This window comes from Lagenorhynchus albirostris, chromosome 7, assembly GCF_949774975.1.
Source record: "Lagenorhynchus albirostris chromosome 7, mLagAlb1.1, whole genome shotgun sequence".
Taxonomy (NCBI): Eukaryota; Metazoa; Chordata; class Mammalia; order Artiodactyla; family Delphinidae; genus Lagenorhynchus; species Lagenorhynchus albirostris.
Window position 1 is genome coordinate 8,328,563 of NC_083101.1, and position 17,081 is coordinate 8,345,643.

At 46.4% G+C, this 17,081-nt stretch overlaps 1 protein-coding gene across 1 annotated transcript; it reads left to right on the plus strand.

Moving 5' to 3' along the window:
- Positions 1–16,103: 16,103 nt before the first annotated feature.
- On the plus strand, positions 16,104–16,656 carry LOC132522743 (transcription and mRNA export factor ENY2-like). Its single transcript, XM_060153295.1, is given in 2 exon segments — positions 16,104–16,256; positions 16,259–16,656. Coding segments are annotated over 2 exon segments (306 nt in total). The 5' UTR covers positions 16,104–16,193; the 3' UTR covers positions 16,502–16,656.
- The last annotated feature ends 425 nt before the right edge of the window (positions 16,657–17,081 follow it).

Sequence of the window (17,081 nt, forward strand, 5' to 3'; positions counted from 1 at the left end):
GCTCTCAGGTTGTGTTTCATTCATTAGCAAATATTTATTGTTCTCTCACTACTATATGTAAGCCGCTGTTCTAGGCATTGGAGCTCCAGCCATGTACAAGGCAGACACCGATCCTAGTCTTTGGGCAACAAAAGTCTAGAAATATTTAGGTCCCAAATCGAATAGGAATATGCTGTGGGATGACTCTGGTCAGTATCTACTTCCTGGAGTCCACATTTACCAAAGTGGTCCCAGGTCAGTTTTTGCTCGATTTAGTTGACAGGGGAGATTGCTTTTGAAATATGGGACAGGGCTCCCCTCTGGCTTCAAAGAAAAATGAGTTGAGCCAATTTAAAGTCAAAAAGGACAAGAGAACTGGTAGTCACAAAATCAATGAATACTCATTAAATTTTTGGAACAGCTCTGTGAGCTAGCTCCTTTATATTATTAATAAATATAATGTTTTACAGATGGGGAAACAGACTCAGAGAAGATAAGTGCCTTGCTAGTAAGTGATAAAGGTCTAATTTTAGACTCTGAATTCTGAACCATTATTTTATACTGAGCAACAACTAAAGAAGTTGAGGCCTAAAGGAGGACTTTCCTAAGGTCACACAGTGAACACTGGCCAAGCCAGGATGAGGGGCCACATGTCCTAGTTCAGCCACCAGCCCCAGGGCATGAAGATTTGACCATTTTCTCATCCTCAGTTCAGTCTACCCTAACAGAACCTTCATATGGCTTCCCAGAGAGGGAAAGTGTTCACCTGTCATCTCTTCATGTCTGGGCTCTGCCTTTTACCCAAGGAAGGTACTGATAGCCTTGGGTTGCATTTGGAAAAGGAGGAGATAGTTTGTAAATGTGAGGGGAACTAGGATGCACTTGTGATGCCACATGCTCCCTCCTTGACCCTCTGGCACGTGTCAATAGAGACTACCCTCAAGGAACCAGTATTCTAGCTGAGGAAACAGACAGGAATCAAGGAGTTACTGTTCTAATAAGTGCTGAAGCAGAAGGACAGAGGGTTCTGAGAGCAAATGACAGAGCACCTGACCCAGTGGACCAGGTAGGGTGCAGTCAGGGCAGGCTTCCTGAGATTAGTAAAAGGTAGCAAGAGGGGATGGGGAGAGTGTCCTAGGAGGATATACAGAAGGTGTCAGAAAGGAGTTTGACTTTTCCAGGAACAGAGAGGGACCAGTGTGACCAGAGGGAAGAGAGTCTGAGGGACAGAGTAGGAAAGAAGCTGCTAGAGGTAGGCCTTGCTGCAGAACTCCAGGACTTTTGGGTGGCCTGGAACCTGCCTGGAGACCTCCTCAAAGGCCACAGAAAATAAAACATAGCAGCTCCTTATTTTCTGCGGAAGGATAAAAAAAGAAATTCTTTCCTGTGGATGTGTACCTGAGATGTTTAATAGGGATGGCAAAAATCAGAACAGATGTTGTTTTAAATAGGATGGTTGAAAAAGTGAGTAGGGTGACAGACTGTGAACTCACTCAGGAACCCCTGACTCAGGAGTGTCGGATTGGAATCTCTCTGGATGTAGAATGCAAGACCTGTTCCAAGACCTCTTGACATCTCTGAGCCTTGATTTCTCCATCTGTGAAACAGGGACAATAAAACTTCCAGGCTTCTCTAGAAGGGTGCCTCTGAGGACCCAGGGTGATGACCTGCACGATAGGATAAAATCCTCGCTCAGTCATCACACAGCACTATCCTTTGCACTGTATTTTTTTTTTTATATTTTTATTTATTTATTTTTTTGCGGTACGCGGGCCTCTCACTGCTGTGGCCTCTCCTGTTGCGGAGCACAGGCTCCCGACGCGCAGGCTCAGCGGCCATGGCTCACGGGCCTAGCCGCTCCGCGGCATGTGGGATCTTCCCGGACCGGGGCACGAACCCGTGTCCCCTGCATCGGCAGGCAGACTCCCAACCACTGCGCCACCAGGGAAGCCCCCTGCACTGTATTCTTTATATGCAGTACGTTTGATACCCGCCAGGCACCACACAAAGGGCTCTCATGAATTTTCATCGAATTCTCACTATGGCCCCACAAGGTTGGAGCTTTTTTTTTTTAATAAATTTATTTATTTATTTATTTATTATTTATTATTTATTTATTTTGGCTGCATTGGGTCTTTGTTTCTGCGCGCGGCTTTCTCTAGTTGCGGCGAGCGGGGACTACTCTACATTGTGGTTGCGTGGGCTTCTCATTGCGGTGACCTCTCTTATTGTGGCGCTCAGGCTCTGGGCGCGCAGGCTTCAGTAGTTGTGGCTCGTGGGCTCTAGAGCGCAGGTTCAGTAGTTGTGGCACAGGGGTTTAGTTGCTCCGCAGCATGTGGGATCTTCCCAGACCAGGGCTCGAACCGGTGTCCCCTGCATTGGCAGGTGGATTCTTAACCACTGCGCCACCAGGGAAGCCCCCGGTGCTATTATTATTACATTTTCCAGGGGCACAGGGAGGTCAAGTCACTTGCCCAAGGTCACACGGCTCTAAGAGCAGACCTGGGACTTGCGCTCCGACTTCCTGATGCCCAGAGGAGAACGTCCAGCGCCCAGGTGCAGCCGCAGTGCCCTGAGCTAAGGACAGGTTTAGATGTGTGGACCTCTTGCTGGGAGCATATCAGCAATGGGAACCGAATCTCTTGGGAGTCGGGTCTCAGGCGGGTCCACTAACCCTTGCCCCTGTCCAGGCTGAGGGGGTCGGGTGGGGGGGCTGTGGCCCCTGGATGCGCCGGTTTGGTCCGCGGCCCCGCCCGCCCGCTGGGCAGGTGCGCTTGTAGCTGCGCATGCGCGGCCTGCAGCCTCTGCAGAGCCCGGGTGCCGGCCAACCTCTGGGGGTGGGAAGAATCCTGTGATTTACGCTTATGTCACGTGACGGCGGGGAGCTTGCTTGCGGCTTGGCCGCTGCGCCAGGAGCCCGGCAGGTGGGAGACGGATGCAGAACAGAGAGGGGAGAAGCTAGGGGGTCAGGGAATAGAGACAGGGAGCCGCATGGAGGGACCGAGAACGGGGGTGGGGGGCGTGCAGGGAGAGAGAGACAAACAACCCAGAGTAGGCAACTGGGCGGAGCAGGGAGAGACGGAAGAAACCGAGTACCGTGGCCTCCACCAGCCCTGATAGCGCGGACCAACTGACTTGGGCCCCCCACGTACAGGGACCTGTTGGAGAGCCCTGGGTCCAGAGTCTGGGCCTCTTCTCCGACAGTCTCGGGCTTGCACCTGCCTCCCTTCTGCTTTTAAGCTGCATCATCAGCTGCATTTTTTCGTGTTCACCCCCACCCCCACCTCCTGGTCTCTGGGCTTTTAGATTCTGCTGCATTCTTTTAGAAGAAGTTTCTAATGAATTCAAGATAATGTTAATAAGGTTCTTTACCTAGTACCGGGAACCTATTAAGGACCCAATAAATGTTAGCTATTAATATCATTAAAAATGGCATAACGAGTCTGAATACATCAGTGCTGAATACAGTTACAGAGCGTTCAGTCGGTTTCCTGTTTTTTTGCTGCTGTAGTTCACAGGCAGAGAATGAAAATGTAATTGTCTCCAGCGCAGCCACCCACTACCCCCCACACCTACAAAGAGCGGCAGGGCCTGGAGTGCTTCAGGTTGGTACATCCTTGCCGGAAAGAGTGAGTTAACAGTTTTTTGTGTTTGAGGTCGGAATACAATATGAAAAAGGCTTTGTTTTCAAAAGCGTAGGCTAGGTTCTCAAACTCAAAGGAGTGTAGGGGCCAGGCAGATGTAACACTACAGATGTGGCCAACGGCAAAGCACGTGCCTTGCGGGGAGTCAGGGCGGGGGGCAGTCCTTACTCAGCTCCAACCACTGGTTTACATGCAACGACCAAGGATCTTGATTGTAAACATTTCAGCATCCCCCAGTAAGTCGAAGTGTTGCAATGGATTAAAAAAAAATGTAGGGCTTCCCTGGTGGTGCAGTGATTGGGAGTCCGCCTGCTGGTGCAGAGGACACGGGTTTGAGCCCTGGGCCGCGAGGATCCCACAGGCCGCAGAGCAGCTGGGCCCGTGCACCGCAGCTGCTGAGCCTGTGCTCTAGAGCCCGCGAGCCACAACTACTGAGCCCATGTGCCACAACTATTGAGGGCCGCACTCGTGGAGCCTGTGTTCCACAACAAGAAAGGCCACCTTAACGAGACGCCTGTATACTGTAGGGAGAGGCAGTCCCCGCTTGCTGCAGCTAAAAAGAGAGCCCGCATGCAGCAGTGGGAACCCAACGCAGCCAAAAATAAATAAATAAGTTTATAAAAAAAAAATTTAATAACACCACACTGGCTAAACAAAACACATCTGAGGGCCACGTCCAGTCCCCAGGTTACCTGCATGTAAACTCTGGGAGATTAATACCTCTTCTGGAAGGGGGAGGTTGGATTCCCCCAAGGCGCAGGTTCTGAGGAGCACTGACGTCTCTCCCATGCACATGGAGTCCTGGAGCGCTTAGGGCTTTGGACAGGGGTGGTGGTGTGAATGCCTGGGCACCAAGCACTAGGACCTTCCCCCGTGGCCCTGAGAGCCAGGACTGAGTCCCTCTGCTTAGCCTGGCTCTGGGGCAGCAGATTAGAGCCAACCACTTTTGAATGGACTGGTGAGCACTGTGGTGGCAGCCTCTGAGGACAGCTGTTGTGGACAGCTCAGTTTTGCCTGGACTGTGAATGTCCCATAGTCCTGATCCAGCCCAGGAACAAGGAGAGAGCCACACAAAAATACCATCCAAGTGAAGTTTAGCAACCTCAGACAGTGGGGGCTTCAAGCGAGTTTTTTTTTTTTTTTTTTTTTCCGTACGCGGGCCTCTCACTGTTGTGATTCTCCCGTTGCGGAGCACAGGCTCTGGACGGGCAGGCTCAGCGGCCATGGCTCACGGGCCCAGCTGCTCCGCGGCATGTGGGATCTTCCCGGACCGGGGCACGAACCTGTGTCCCCTGCATCGGCAGGCGGACTCTCAACCACTGCGCCACCAGGGAAACCCAAGCGAGTTTTATTTAATTTAGAGAAATAAAGAAATATGACATTGTTTACACCTTGGGTATCAGAGAACAATTCATGCCTTTTATGTGTTAAATTGCTATGGGATCCCAGGGGAAGAAGTTTGCATTACAACTGGAGAAATAATTTGGTTTAGATGTGGTTTGTTTTTGGCCAGTGGGCCAGAAAGCTTCATGGAAGAGGTGGCATTTGAGCTGAGCCTGGAGGCTGAGAAGAGAGAGAAGATCAAATCCAACCAAAGAAAAGAGCATAAGCCCACGGTTAAACTGTGTGCGAGGCACCCTGGGGTGCCACAGCAAATAGAAACACAGTGGAATATTTTAAATTTTGGAGAGAAACACAATGATGCTTATCATCTGTTGGACACTGTGGAACCTACTAGCTGGAAGTAGTTCACAGTTTCAACATTAGACTCTGCTACATTTCTTTCTATGACGTACATGTCTTTGAAGCTGAGTTTTCAGCAATTGATGTGGTAGAAGAAAATAACTCATGAAAATCAATGTGGAACAGGAGACTGAGGGTGTTAATGTCTGATGTGGTGGATTCTAAGGTCTGAGAAGGTGCACATATCTTATTAGTAAGGAGTGGTGGTTATTTTCAATTTATGGGTACTGTTTTTTCAAATGGCTACTAAGTTGTTAGGATATAACAGAAGTTGTTTGGTCCTGACTACTTCATAAATAGAGCTATTAGGTATTTCTTTGGGTCTGGAATGCTATGAAAACATACTGAGACACAAAGGCTGCCACGTTTGGAAACCTCTGGCATAGGCAAAGTGTGAATTCATTAATTCAGCAATATTTATTGAGCACCTACTGTGTGCCAGGCACCGTCCTAGGCATTGCAGATACAGCAATGAACAAAAGAGAAAACTCCCTGTAGATACGAAACTGACATTCTAGAGGAGGAAACACCATAAATACGTAAATAGTAAATTATATAGTATGTTAAAAAGGTGATAAATGCTATGATGATAAAAATAGAGTAGGGTGATCAGGATTACCTGATCAGACTAAGAACCATGGAAGGGATTAGAAAGATAAGTAAGGTGATTGCATGCAGGATTAGGCTTGGGTAGGGGTTGGAGAGAGATAGTTTGCATTTTAAAGGGGATAGGCAGGTTAGACTTCACGTTGGATATGAGGTCAAAGTCAGGAGTCAGATCTGGGCATCCCTGTCAGCACATACAATGTGATGACTCCAGGAAGAGTGACTCACATGACCCAGGGGGTTAGGGATTGGTCATGTAAAGGACACTGGGAAGAACTCCAGTTTAAGGCTGAGTGAAGGGAGCAGAGACCAGAAGGAGGCAGAAAGGAAATGGTCAGAAAGGTACAGTGTGAGCCAGGAGCGCAGAAAGACGGCATAGCTAACAACACCTCATGCCCCAGGGCTCTGACTAAAAATAAAAAACATCGGTGGGTCTGGTCGTTGAGAGGTCACTGGTGACCTGGGCAAAAGTCAGAGTGCAGACAGGGAAGGACTGACTGAGAGGAGAGGGGGGCTATCCTCCAAACTTCTCCAAAAAGTATGGATTTATCTTTCTGCAAGAAAGACAACAAAGAGGAAGAGAAAGGCTGGATGACCCACAGGGGATCAGAATCAAGCGAACTTTTTTGAATAGGGGGAAATCTCTCTCTCTCATTTTTAAATGAAACTTTAAAAAAACACAGAAAAGTAATAAAGCAAATTCCCGTATACTCCTTCTCCAAGAGTAAAGAACAGTAAAGAACAAGATTTTGTTTTAGAAAAATAGATCTGATTATATCAGGCGGATTCTTTTTCCTCCTGAAACCCCACTAAAATACTAGCAGGGGAATTCTTAAAAAGTTTAAATCCACGAGGACACAAAGAACAGGAAGAGAGGCAACGGGAGATGAGAGATAGTGACAAAACTTTGGAAGATGAACAGCACATGGTTGAGGGTTGATGAGTGAACAGAGAAAAGGAAGTGGAAATATGAACCTCCAGAAGGAGACTAGCCGCTCAACCACGGAACCTTGGAAAAGTTCAGGAATCATTGGTACCAGGTACTTCCAGAGGTGGGAGTGAAAGGATGGGCTGAAAACAAAAGACTGGTAAAGAAAAGGATGAGTCAGACCACCATATCCCCTCCACCACCCTGCCTAGTCAGGTGACAACCCCTCCCCAGCAGAATGGTAAACAATGATGATGGTGACGATGATGGTGACATGGTGATGGAAGCAAGTATATATGGGGCATACTGTATGTGTCAAGCACTCTTCCAAGCTCTTCACTTATATCAGTTCATTTAACCCTAACAGTCACCTGTGAGGTATTTACTATTATTATCTCCATTTTACACACGAGGAAACTGAGCCATTTGTCCAAGGTCACACAGCCAATAAGTGATAGGGCCAGGATTCAAACCCTGGCATGTGGGAGGTAAGGATAGACAGTAGAAGCCAGTGAGTACTCCTATGGTTTGGACTCCATTTGTGTCTCCATGAGAAGCCATGAGGATGGGGATGGGAGGGGAAGAATATAATTGAGATGAATAAAAGTAGCACCACCCCCTCGGCACCCTGATGTGCCAAGTGCTTCACGCACACTATCTCTTTTAATCCCCTCCTCAAATCCTATGAAGTACGTATGATGATTTATATCCATCTTATAAGATGAGGAAACTGACACGTAATGCATTCTGGGGCACATAGTCAATTTCTGGGCAAACCAGGATTAAATTAAAGCCAGGTATGTCTGAGCCCAAAGCCTGAGCTCTTAACCACAGAGCTCTGTTCATCTCTAGATTTCAGAGCCTTTTTGAGCCAGCCATGAAAGTATACACTATGAGTCCATGCATATGAGGTTTCAGGAACAGTCTAATCTATGACAATAGAAATCAGGATAACAACTATCTCTTGGAGGTGGAGAGCAAAGAGCATTGACTGGGAAGAGAGATGTGGGAGGCCCTGGGTCTCTGGAAATAATCTGTGTCTTGATCTGGGTGGTAGTAACATGGGTGCATATTTATGTAAAAACCCACCGAGCTGCTCACTTAATTATGTCGTTTATTGGATGTTACACTTCATGTTTTTAAAAAAGGCTTCCTGGAGGACATGGCATTTGAAGTGAAACTGGAAAGCAGGACTTCCCTGGTGGCATAGTGGTTAAGAATCCGCCTGCCAACGCAGGGGACACGGGTTCGAGCCCTGGTCCAGGAAGATCCCACATGCCGCGGAGCAGCTAAGCCCGTGTGCCACAGCTACTGAGCCTGTGCTCTAGAGCCCGCAAGCCACAACTACTGAGCCCACGTGCTACAGCTACTGAAGCCTGTGTGCCTAGAGCCCATGCTCCGCAACAAGAGAAGCCACCGCAATGAGAAGCCCGCGCACCACAACGAAGAGTAGCTCCTGCTCGCCACAACTAGAGAAAGCCTGCGCGCAGCAACAAAGACGCAATGCAACCAAAAATAAATAAATAAATTTATAAAAATTAAAAAAAAAAAACCAGAAAACTGGAAAGCAGTTTAGACGATTATTATAATCATATATAAAATGCTTACCATTTATCAGGCATGCCACTTATTGAGTGCTTATGATATGTTAGACACTGTGCTAAGTGCTATACATATTATTTTATTTAATCTTTACAGTGGTCCTGAGGAGGTAAATATCCTGCCCATTTTACAGATGAGACATCTGAGGTTTCAAGAATGCAGTGACTTGCCTGGATCACACAGGAAGTGGCTTAGCCAGCCCAGGTTTGTCTTGTCAACAAAAATTCAATTAACAATCAAAAAGGAAAAAGAGAATTTTGTTCAAGCCAAACTGAGGGTTGTAACCCAAGAGAGAGACTCTCAGAAGCTCTGAGAACCATTCCACCTGTTAGAAGTCAAAGGCACAGTCATATACATTTCTAAGACAAAGGATCATACATCAAAATGACATACTGACATTTTACATGAAGTTCATCAAAGGCGTGTAGTTCAGGTAAGCACAAAGTGAGCAGGAGGTCACCATGACCCCTTAAAGAGTTGGGAAAGAATGCCAGTCTTCTAAGAAGTCACATTGCTGGCATCAGAAGAGAAGAAAAAAAAATGATCTCCACAGTCAAGTAGGCACTCCCATCTTTGAGGAGGTCTGGTTAATGCAAAATGCAGATGCACACTGCACACTGCAGGGGAGGGAGGAGACCCAAACTGACAGAGAGAGAATTTTAAGTTAAAATTTTCTTGTCCTGCCTTAAAATGTAAATTTTATTTAATCAGCCTGACCCCCAAGTCTAAGCTCTTGGGACCACCTGCTCCCACCTCTCCGGCTCCATGGAGGTGGTGGGACTTGGGTTACAGAGGATGAAGGAGGAGAAACCAGAGATGGCTCTGAGCAGAGGTGGAGGGTGCATGGCTCCTTGCAAAGCTCTGTAATTAATTTTGTTTTTGTAATTTTGTTTTATTTTATTTTATTTTATTTTTTTGACCGCGCTGCACCGCATACAGGATCCTAGTTCCCGGACCAGGGATAGAACCGCACCCCCTGCAGTGGAAGCATGGAGTCTTAACTACTGGGCCGCCAGGGAAGTCCCTGTTTTACTATTCTTAAAGAGAGCCCCCCATATGGTCAAAGCTTCAGGCGCTGGCTCAGAGGGTGTCTGGGAGAACAGTTGCCCCATCATTAGATTGCAGAGTGTCACTTAGCAATACCTTAACCCCCATCCCAGCTCCTGACAGGGTGCCCTGAGGTCCTTCTCATCAGATGCACCCCTCTAGCACCAGTGTCTTGTAAAGCAGACCCTGAAAAGCTCTCAATAGCCTGAGAAAAGCACAGATGCCCGCCCCTCCCTATTCAAACTGAACACAGGCTGTCTTTCTGGCCCCTCCGGCTTCTTGCCTCCTCTCCGTGCCCCTCCTCCTTCCCTCTCCTTTGTCTACTGTCTTCCCACCTTGCTTTTCCTCACTCGCCCCTCTCCCTCACAGCAGCTGCCTTCCCACCTTATTCCACAGAGAGTCAGGGCCAAGAGCCTTCCCCGCCCTGGTACAGACTGAGCAGGACACTGAGCCTTGGGGGAACCAGGAGTCCAGCACTCAGGGTCCTGCCTTGTTGGGTCCCCAGCCAGTCACTTCTTCCCTTTGGACATCAGTTTCCCCACTTCCCATTTATGCATAACCTTGGTCCCGGGCTCCTTGCCCTGAATCACACCAGCTGTCTCTCCCTCTCTCTGAGTCAGGAAGCAGGTAGACAAGGGGGTCCACCTTGGGGACCTGACTTCCTTCTCACTACCTGCCCACCCTGGAGGTATCTCAGGTGCCGTCACTGGGTCAGCAGGGGAGGCAGGCTTTTGTCCTGGGTCTGATTGTCCAGAGGCTCAAGGTTCACTGCCCAGACTTTTAGGGCATCCCCATGTGGGGTCCCTTAGTGGGGTCCTCTTAACCCCCAAATCTTTCCCTCCCTCCCTTCCAAGCTGTGACCCTCCCCCAGCTGTTGATAAGGCCCTCCTTAAATGCATCACAGCCGTGCCCTGCTTTGAGCAGATGTTTAATATACGAAACAAAAATAGCAGTTATTTTGTGGAATGGATCCCCAACAATCTGAAGCCATCTGTTTGGGACAACCCACCCTGGGGCCTAAAACTGCCTGCTGCCTTCCTTGGAAGAGTACAACCAGCCCAAGGGCAGTCTGAGCACATTTATAAGCAGCTCTCTGCCCTGTTTTGTTGAAAGGCTGCAAACACCCCCTGTGCCCCTAGTCCTCCGGCTGATGGGGCCTCATGGAGGAGGAGAGGAAGCAGGACTTTGCATTCTGCATCCTGGGTTACAGCTTGCTTTTTCTTCCTTGACATTTCCTTTGATGCTTAAAAAAAAAAAAAACCAAAAAAGCACCACCAAAAAACCTCCTTTACTCTGAAGATGAAATCTCCTGCCGTGCGCACTCTCTCTCTAAAATCCACTTCTTACCACCCCACCACCCCTATTGCTAACCCAACTTTTGAACCTCGTCCTTCTAAAAGAGTGCCCGTCTCCTTCTTTGAAAAGCAAGTTCAAATCCTCTGCCATTGCTATGCCCTTCATCATTCCTAATTCCTGCATTTTCCCCTCTGACTGCTGCAGGGAAATCCTGGAATGATGTAATTGGACTCCAGTGTGGTTGGGTTTTGTGTATTTTTTTTTCTTCACTTTTCATCACCCAGGTAATACAGTACACTTTTATCGTTAAAAGTATCTCAGGACTTCCCTGGTGGCGCAGTGGTTAAGAATCCGCCTGCCAATGCAGGGAACACAGGTTTGAGCCCTGGTCCGGGAAGATCCCACATGCCATGGAGCAACTAAGCCCGTGTGCCACAACTACTGAGCCTGCACTCTAGAGCCCGTGAGTCACAACTACTGAGCCTGAGTGCCACAACTACTGAAGCCCGCACACCTAGAGCCCATGCTCTGCAACAAGAAAAGCCACCGCAATGAGAAGCCTGTGTGCAATGAAGAGTAGCCCCCGCTCGCCGCAACTAGAGAAAAACCCGCAGGCAGCAATGAAGACCCAACGCAGCCAAAAATAAATTAATTAAATAAATAAATTTTTTAAAAAAATCCTTTAAAAAAAAAAGTATCTCAGTAAGGAAATGAATTCTTCATACTAAAACCACCTGGGACACAGTTAAAGTTGTGCTCAGAGAAAAATTGATAGGCTCAGGGTTTCCCTGGTGGTCCAGTGGTTAAGAATCCACCATCCAATGCAGGGGATGTGGGTTCGATCCCTGGTCGGAGAACTAAGATCCCACATGCCATGGGGCAACTAAGCCCACGTGCTGCAACTACTGAGCCCACGAGCTCTGGAGCCCGTGCACCACAACTACAGAACCCACACACTCTGGAGTGCACCACAACTAGAGAGAAGCCTGCGTGCCGCAATGAAAGATCTCATGTGCTGCAACTAAGACCCGATGCAGCCAAAAATAAATAATTAATTAACTAATTTTAAAAAAGAAAGAAAATTGATAGCCTTAAATACTTTTATTATTTATATTGGGTTGGCCAAAAAGTTCATTTGGGTTTTTCCGTAAGATGTTATGGAAAAGCCCCAACGAATTTTTGGCCAACCCAAATAAAAGCCCCAAAGCAACTGAACCAAATATTCAACCTGAGAAATTAGAAAAATAGCAATAAAATAAAAGAAGAGGGGAGAATGAGATGAAAGCTGACAGAAATGATATAGGAAAAAATATGAAAAAATAAATAAAATTTGTTTGAAAAGACAAAGAAAATGAGAAAAATTTTAACTAAAGGCAAGTCAAAGCAAAGAGAGAAAGCAAAAATATGCAACTTTATCCAAAGATGACATACAGGGAATTCCCTGGTGGTCCAGTGGCTGTCTCCACGCTCCCAATGCAGGGGGCCGGGGTTCGATCCCTGGTCAGGGAACTAGATCCCACATACCACAACTAAGAGTTTGCATGCCATAACTAGAGATTCCACATGCTGCAACTAAAAGATCCTGCACGTGGCAACAAAGATCCCACATGCCGCAACTAAGACCCAAGTGCAACCAAATAAATAAATAAATAAATATTTTGAAAAATTTACAAAAAAAAAAGGAAGACCTACAGATGGCCAAGAGGCACGTGGAAAGATGCTCAACATAACTAATTATTAGAGAAATGCAAATGAAAACTACAATGAGGTATCACCTCACACCTGTCAGAATGGCCATCAGCAAAAAATCTGCAAACAATAAATGCTGGAGAGAGTGTGGAGAAAAGGGAACCCTCTTGCACTGTTGGTGGGAATGTAAATTGATACAGCCACTATGGAGAACAGTATGGAGGTTCCTTAAAAAAACAAAAATAGAATTACCATATGACCCAGCAATCCCACTACTGGGCATATACCCTGAGAAAACCATAATTCAAAAAGACACATGCATCCCAATGTTCATTGAAGCACTATTTACAATAGCCAGATCATGGAAGCAACCTAAATGTCCATCGACAGATGAATGGATAAAGAAGAAGTGGTACATATATACAATGGAATACTACTCAGCCATAAAAAGGAACAAAACTGGGTCACTTTTAAAGAGGTGGATGGACCTAGAGACTGTCATACAGAGTGAAGTAAGTCAGAAAGAGAAAAACAAATATATATTAATGCATGCATGTGGAATCTAGAAAAATGGTACAGATGAACCTGTTTGCAAGGCAGAAATAGAGACACAGACATAGAGAACAAATGTATGGACACCAAGGGGGGAAAGGAGGGGTGGGATGAACTGGGAGATTGGGATTGACATATATACACTACTATGTTTAAAGTAGGTAACTAATGAGAACTTGCTGAGTAGCACAGGGAACTCTACTCAATGCTCTGTGGTGACCTAAATGGGAAGGAAATCCAAAAAAGAGGGGAGGTATATATATATGTGTATACACACACACACACACACACACACACACACAAATATAGCTGATTCACTTCGCTGTACAGCAGAAACTAACACAACATTGTAAAGCAACTATACCCCAATTGAAAAAAATATGCAACTTTAGGAATGAGAAAGGCAGGATAAACACAAATATGGATGTCATTAAAGTAATGATTTAAAATATTGTGGTAATAAGTTGAAATAACCAAAGGAAATATGATTTTTCAGCAAAATATAAACTATCAAAATTGAGCTAGGAAGTAGAAAATTTTAACAGACTAAGAACCATGGAAGAGATTAGAAAGATAAGTAAGGTGATTGCATTCTGATGGAGAAATGTTTCATATATTGAGGTATGGGGACGTCATTTTGGCTTATGCATGCTTCACCCTGAACTTTGTGTGAAGTAAAACAGCTTGACTCAAGGCCTGTCAAACACACACAGTACATCTACTTTCATCGTTAAGATAAAGAATATCTGTGTGGAAAATGAGAATATGGCATTCATGCTGACACTCACTTGGGGATAAGTTTCCCTTCCCAGACACCAGGGTCCTGCTGTCTTGCTGTGTACACTAAACCTACCTCTATTCAAACCTTGAAGGAATGTAGTCCGTTCAAGGTGATGTATGTTTTTTGTTCTGTAAGGCAGAAAACTATGCTGGAACCATGCTTCAACGGAGCAGTCCTCAGAGCTACTGAGAGGCTCCTCCCGGGCTTTTATCCTCAGCTTGGCGCGAATCAAACTCTTCCCTGTTCTTTATTATGGATTGATTATTGATGATTTCTGTCGACATTGCTTGGCGTAGGCTGCAGGATATCAGAGAAACCCACCAGTGGTCACATGGGGTCTACTTTGGACCAGCTCTCAGTACCAAGCACAAGCCCCTTGAGCTCCAGGCTTCATAGCACCCTTCAGGTGCTTGGGTGAGTTCTTCCTGGTACCTGACCTCATTCTGGACAGTTCTGAGTTGTTTTTAATTGAAGTAAAATTGATTTACAATATTGTGTTAATTTCAGGCGTACAGCAAAGTGATTCAGTTATACATATATATATATATATATATATATATATATTCTTTTTTTTTTTTTTTTGCGGTACGCGGGCCTCTCACTGTTGTGGCCTCTCCCGTTGCAGAGCACAGGCTCCGGACGCGCAGGCTCAGCAGCCATGGCTCACAGGCCCAGCCGCTCCGCAGCATGTGGGATCTTCCCAGACCGGGACACGAACCCGTGTCCCCTGCATCGGCAGGTGGACTCTCAACCACTGCACCACCAGGGAAGCCCTATATTCTTTTTTAAAAAATTATTTTCCATTTTAGTTTATTACAAGATATTGAATATAGATTCCTGTGGTATACAGTAGATCCTTGTCGTTTATCTATTTTATATATGTTACTGTGCATCTGTTAATCCCATCAGACGGTCCTGAGTTTTATCTGAGCTGTTAAAATTTTAAGACTTGGAGTCTTAAGGGAGTACCAATACAATTCCTGGAAGGGACCTAGGAGGAATTTCCTAGGCAGGGACCTGGGGGGGATTTCCTACACAGGGAAATCCTAGAAGGAACTTTGGAGTGAACTAGGTTGGATGGCCTTATTTAATTTGGCTTAAATTGGAAAGATTGTGTACATATGGTCTGAACAAACTATTTGACAACAAAACAAGAAATTGAACCTATTTGTCTCTGAAGAAAAGGGATATTTGCTCCTTGTGGGCACGAGGTGTCCTCAGGCAACTAAGAACCTAGTGGAAGTATCTGAGGATTAATCCTGGTGATGAGTAGTGGTCCCACAGGGAAACCCATCATAACACTTTAAGTTATTTACGGCTCTCCCAGGGACACACACACAAACTGGTCATTCAGTGCTCAGAGCCCCCGCTCTGGATTTAGACTGCCAGCTAGAGAAACTGAGATGCAGAAGAGCAGAACCAACTCAAGGCTGACACCTTGAGGAGCCAAGCTCATAAGCAGCACACTTCTGACCTTAGAAATTGTTCAGACTTTATGAAAAGACAAAACTGAAAGAAAATGGGAAATCGTGCTTCTATAGCTGAGCGGCTCCCGGACGGGCAGCCACCCACTGGAACTCCGACTGGCTTCATGTACAATATCTATGGAGCCCATACATGCAAGTACTTGGTAAAATGGGAAGATCTAACAAAAGATAGCTTACCTCTTTAGTGGTCAAAATGGGGAACACTTGGGCTTCCCTGGTGGCGCAGTGGCTGAGAGTCCGCCTGCCAATGCAGGGGACGCGGGTTCGTGCCCAGTCCGGGAAGATCCCCCAGGCCGCGGAGCGGCTGGGCCCGTGAGCCATGGCCGCTGAGCCTGCGCGTCCGGAGCCTGTGCTCCGCCACGGGAGAGGCCACAACAGTGAGAGGCCCGCGTACAGCAAAAAAAAAAAAAAAAAGTTTGTTTATGTGTACATTACCTATACTCTTGACCTCATTACAGTCACAGTCAACAAGCCTTCTCCCCTTTCCCCCATGTTTTCGTTTTTTTTTTTTTTTTGCGGTACGCAGGCCTCTCACTGCTGTGGCCTCTCCCGTTGCGGAGCACAGGCTCCAGATGCACAGGCTCAGCGGCCATGGCTCACGGGCCCAGCCGCTCCGCGGCATGTGGGATCTTCCCGGACCGGGACACGAACCCGTGTCCCCCGCATCGGCAGGCGGACTCTCAACCACTGCGCCACAAGGGAAGGTCCCCCATGTTTTCTTTAATATCTTACAGCTTCTCCTGGGGTCTAGGTCTGGGCAGCCAAAGAATGTTGTAGGTAACGGTCATCGGCGCAAGGATCATTTCGTTGCTGGGAAGGGACGGCCCTTGCCCGCGGTGATGGTGGTTAGCAAGATGAACAAAGATGTGCAGATGAGAGCAGCAATTAACCAAAAGTTGATAGAGAAACTGGAGAAAGAGAACTCCTCAAAGAGTTACTGAGAGCTAAATTAATTGAATGTGGCTGGAAGGATCAGTTGAAGGCACACTGTAAAGAGGTAATTAAAGAAAAAGGACTAGAACACGTTACTGTTGATGACTTGGTGGCTGAAATCACACCAAAAGGCAGAGCCCTGGTACCTGACAATGTAAAGAAGGAGCTCCTACAAAGAATAAGAACATTCCTTGCTCAGCATGCCAGCCTCTAAGATTGAATTAGATTGTGTTGTTTTGTGGTTTTATTTCTGAAAGTAAAACTTGCCATAAATTAGGAATCAGTTTCCCAAAATGAAATCCTTTTTTGTATGATGGTATACAGTTTTCAGTAATGATGTATACAGTTGTATTGATTTTTTCCCCTAAATGTGTTATTTTAATAAATATCTCATGAATGAAAAAGAAAAGCTTCTCCTAATTTCTCTGTTGTCTTGCATGTGTATAGTTCACTGTCATCCTTGGAAAGGCAATGTTATTGTACAAATGTCACCGTCTCTTGCCTCCTCTGGCTGGATATGCTGGATCTGTCACCATTCCCCTACTGGGTCCTTTGTAAAATATAATGACCCCATAGTTGTGCCCATAACCAATTTTACCACTATGCTTAGCTTCACTGTGACTCACAGAAAAGAACTCTCAGATCACTTACCACGTTCATATCTTTACCCAGTCTTCTCCTGTCCCTTGCTTCTTCCTGACCCCACTAGAAACAATCCCAAAGGACACTGGGGGGCCCACATGTAACCAATCTGATGCTTATGGCCATGATATTAGTCAAAATGTCTTCACAAA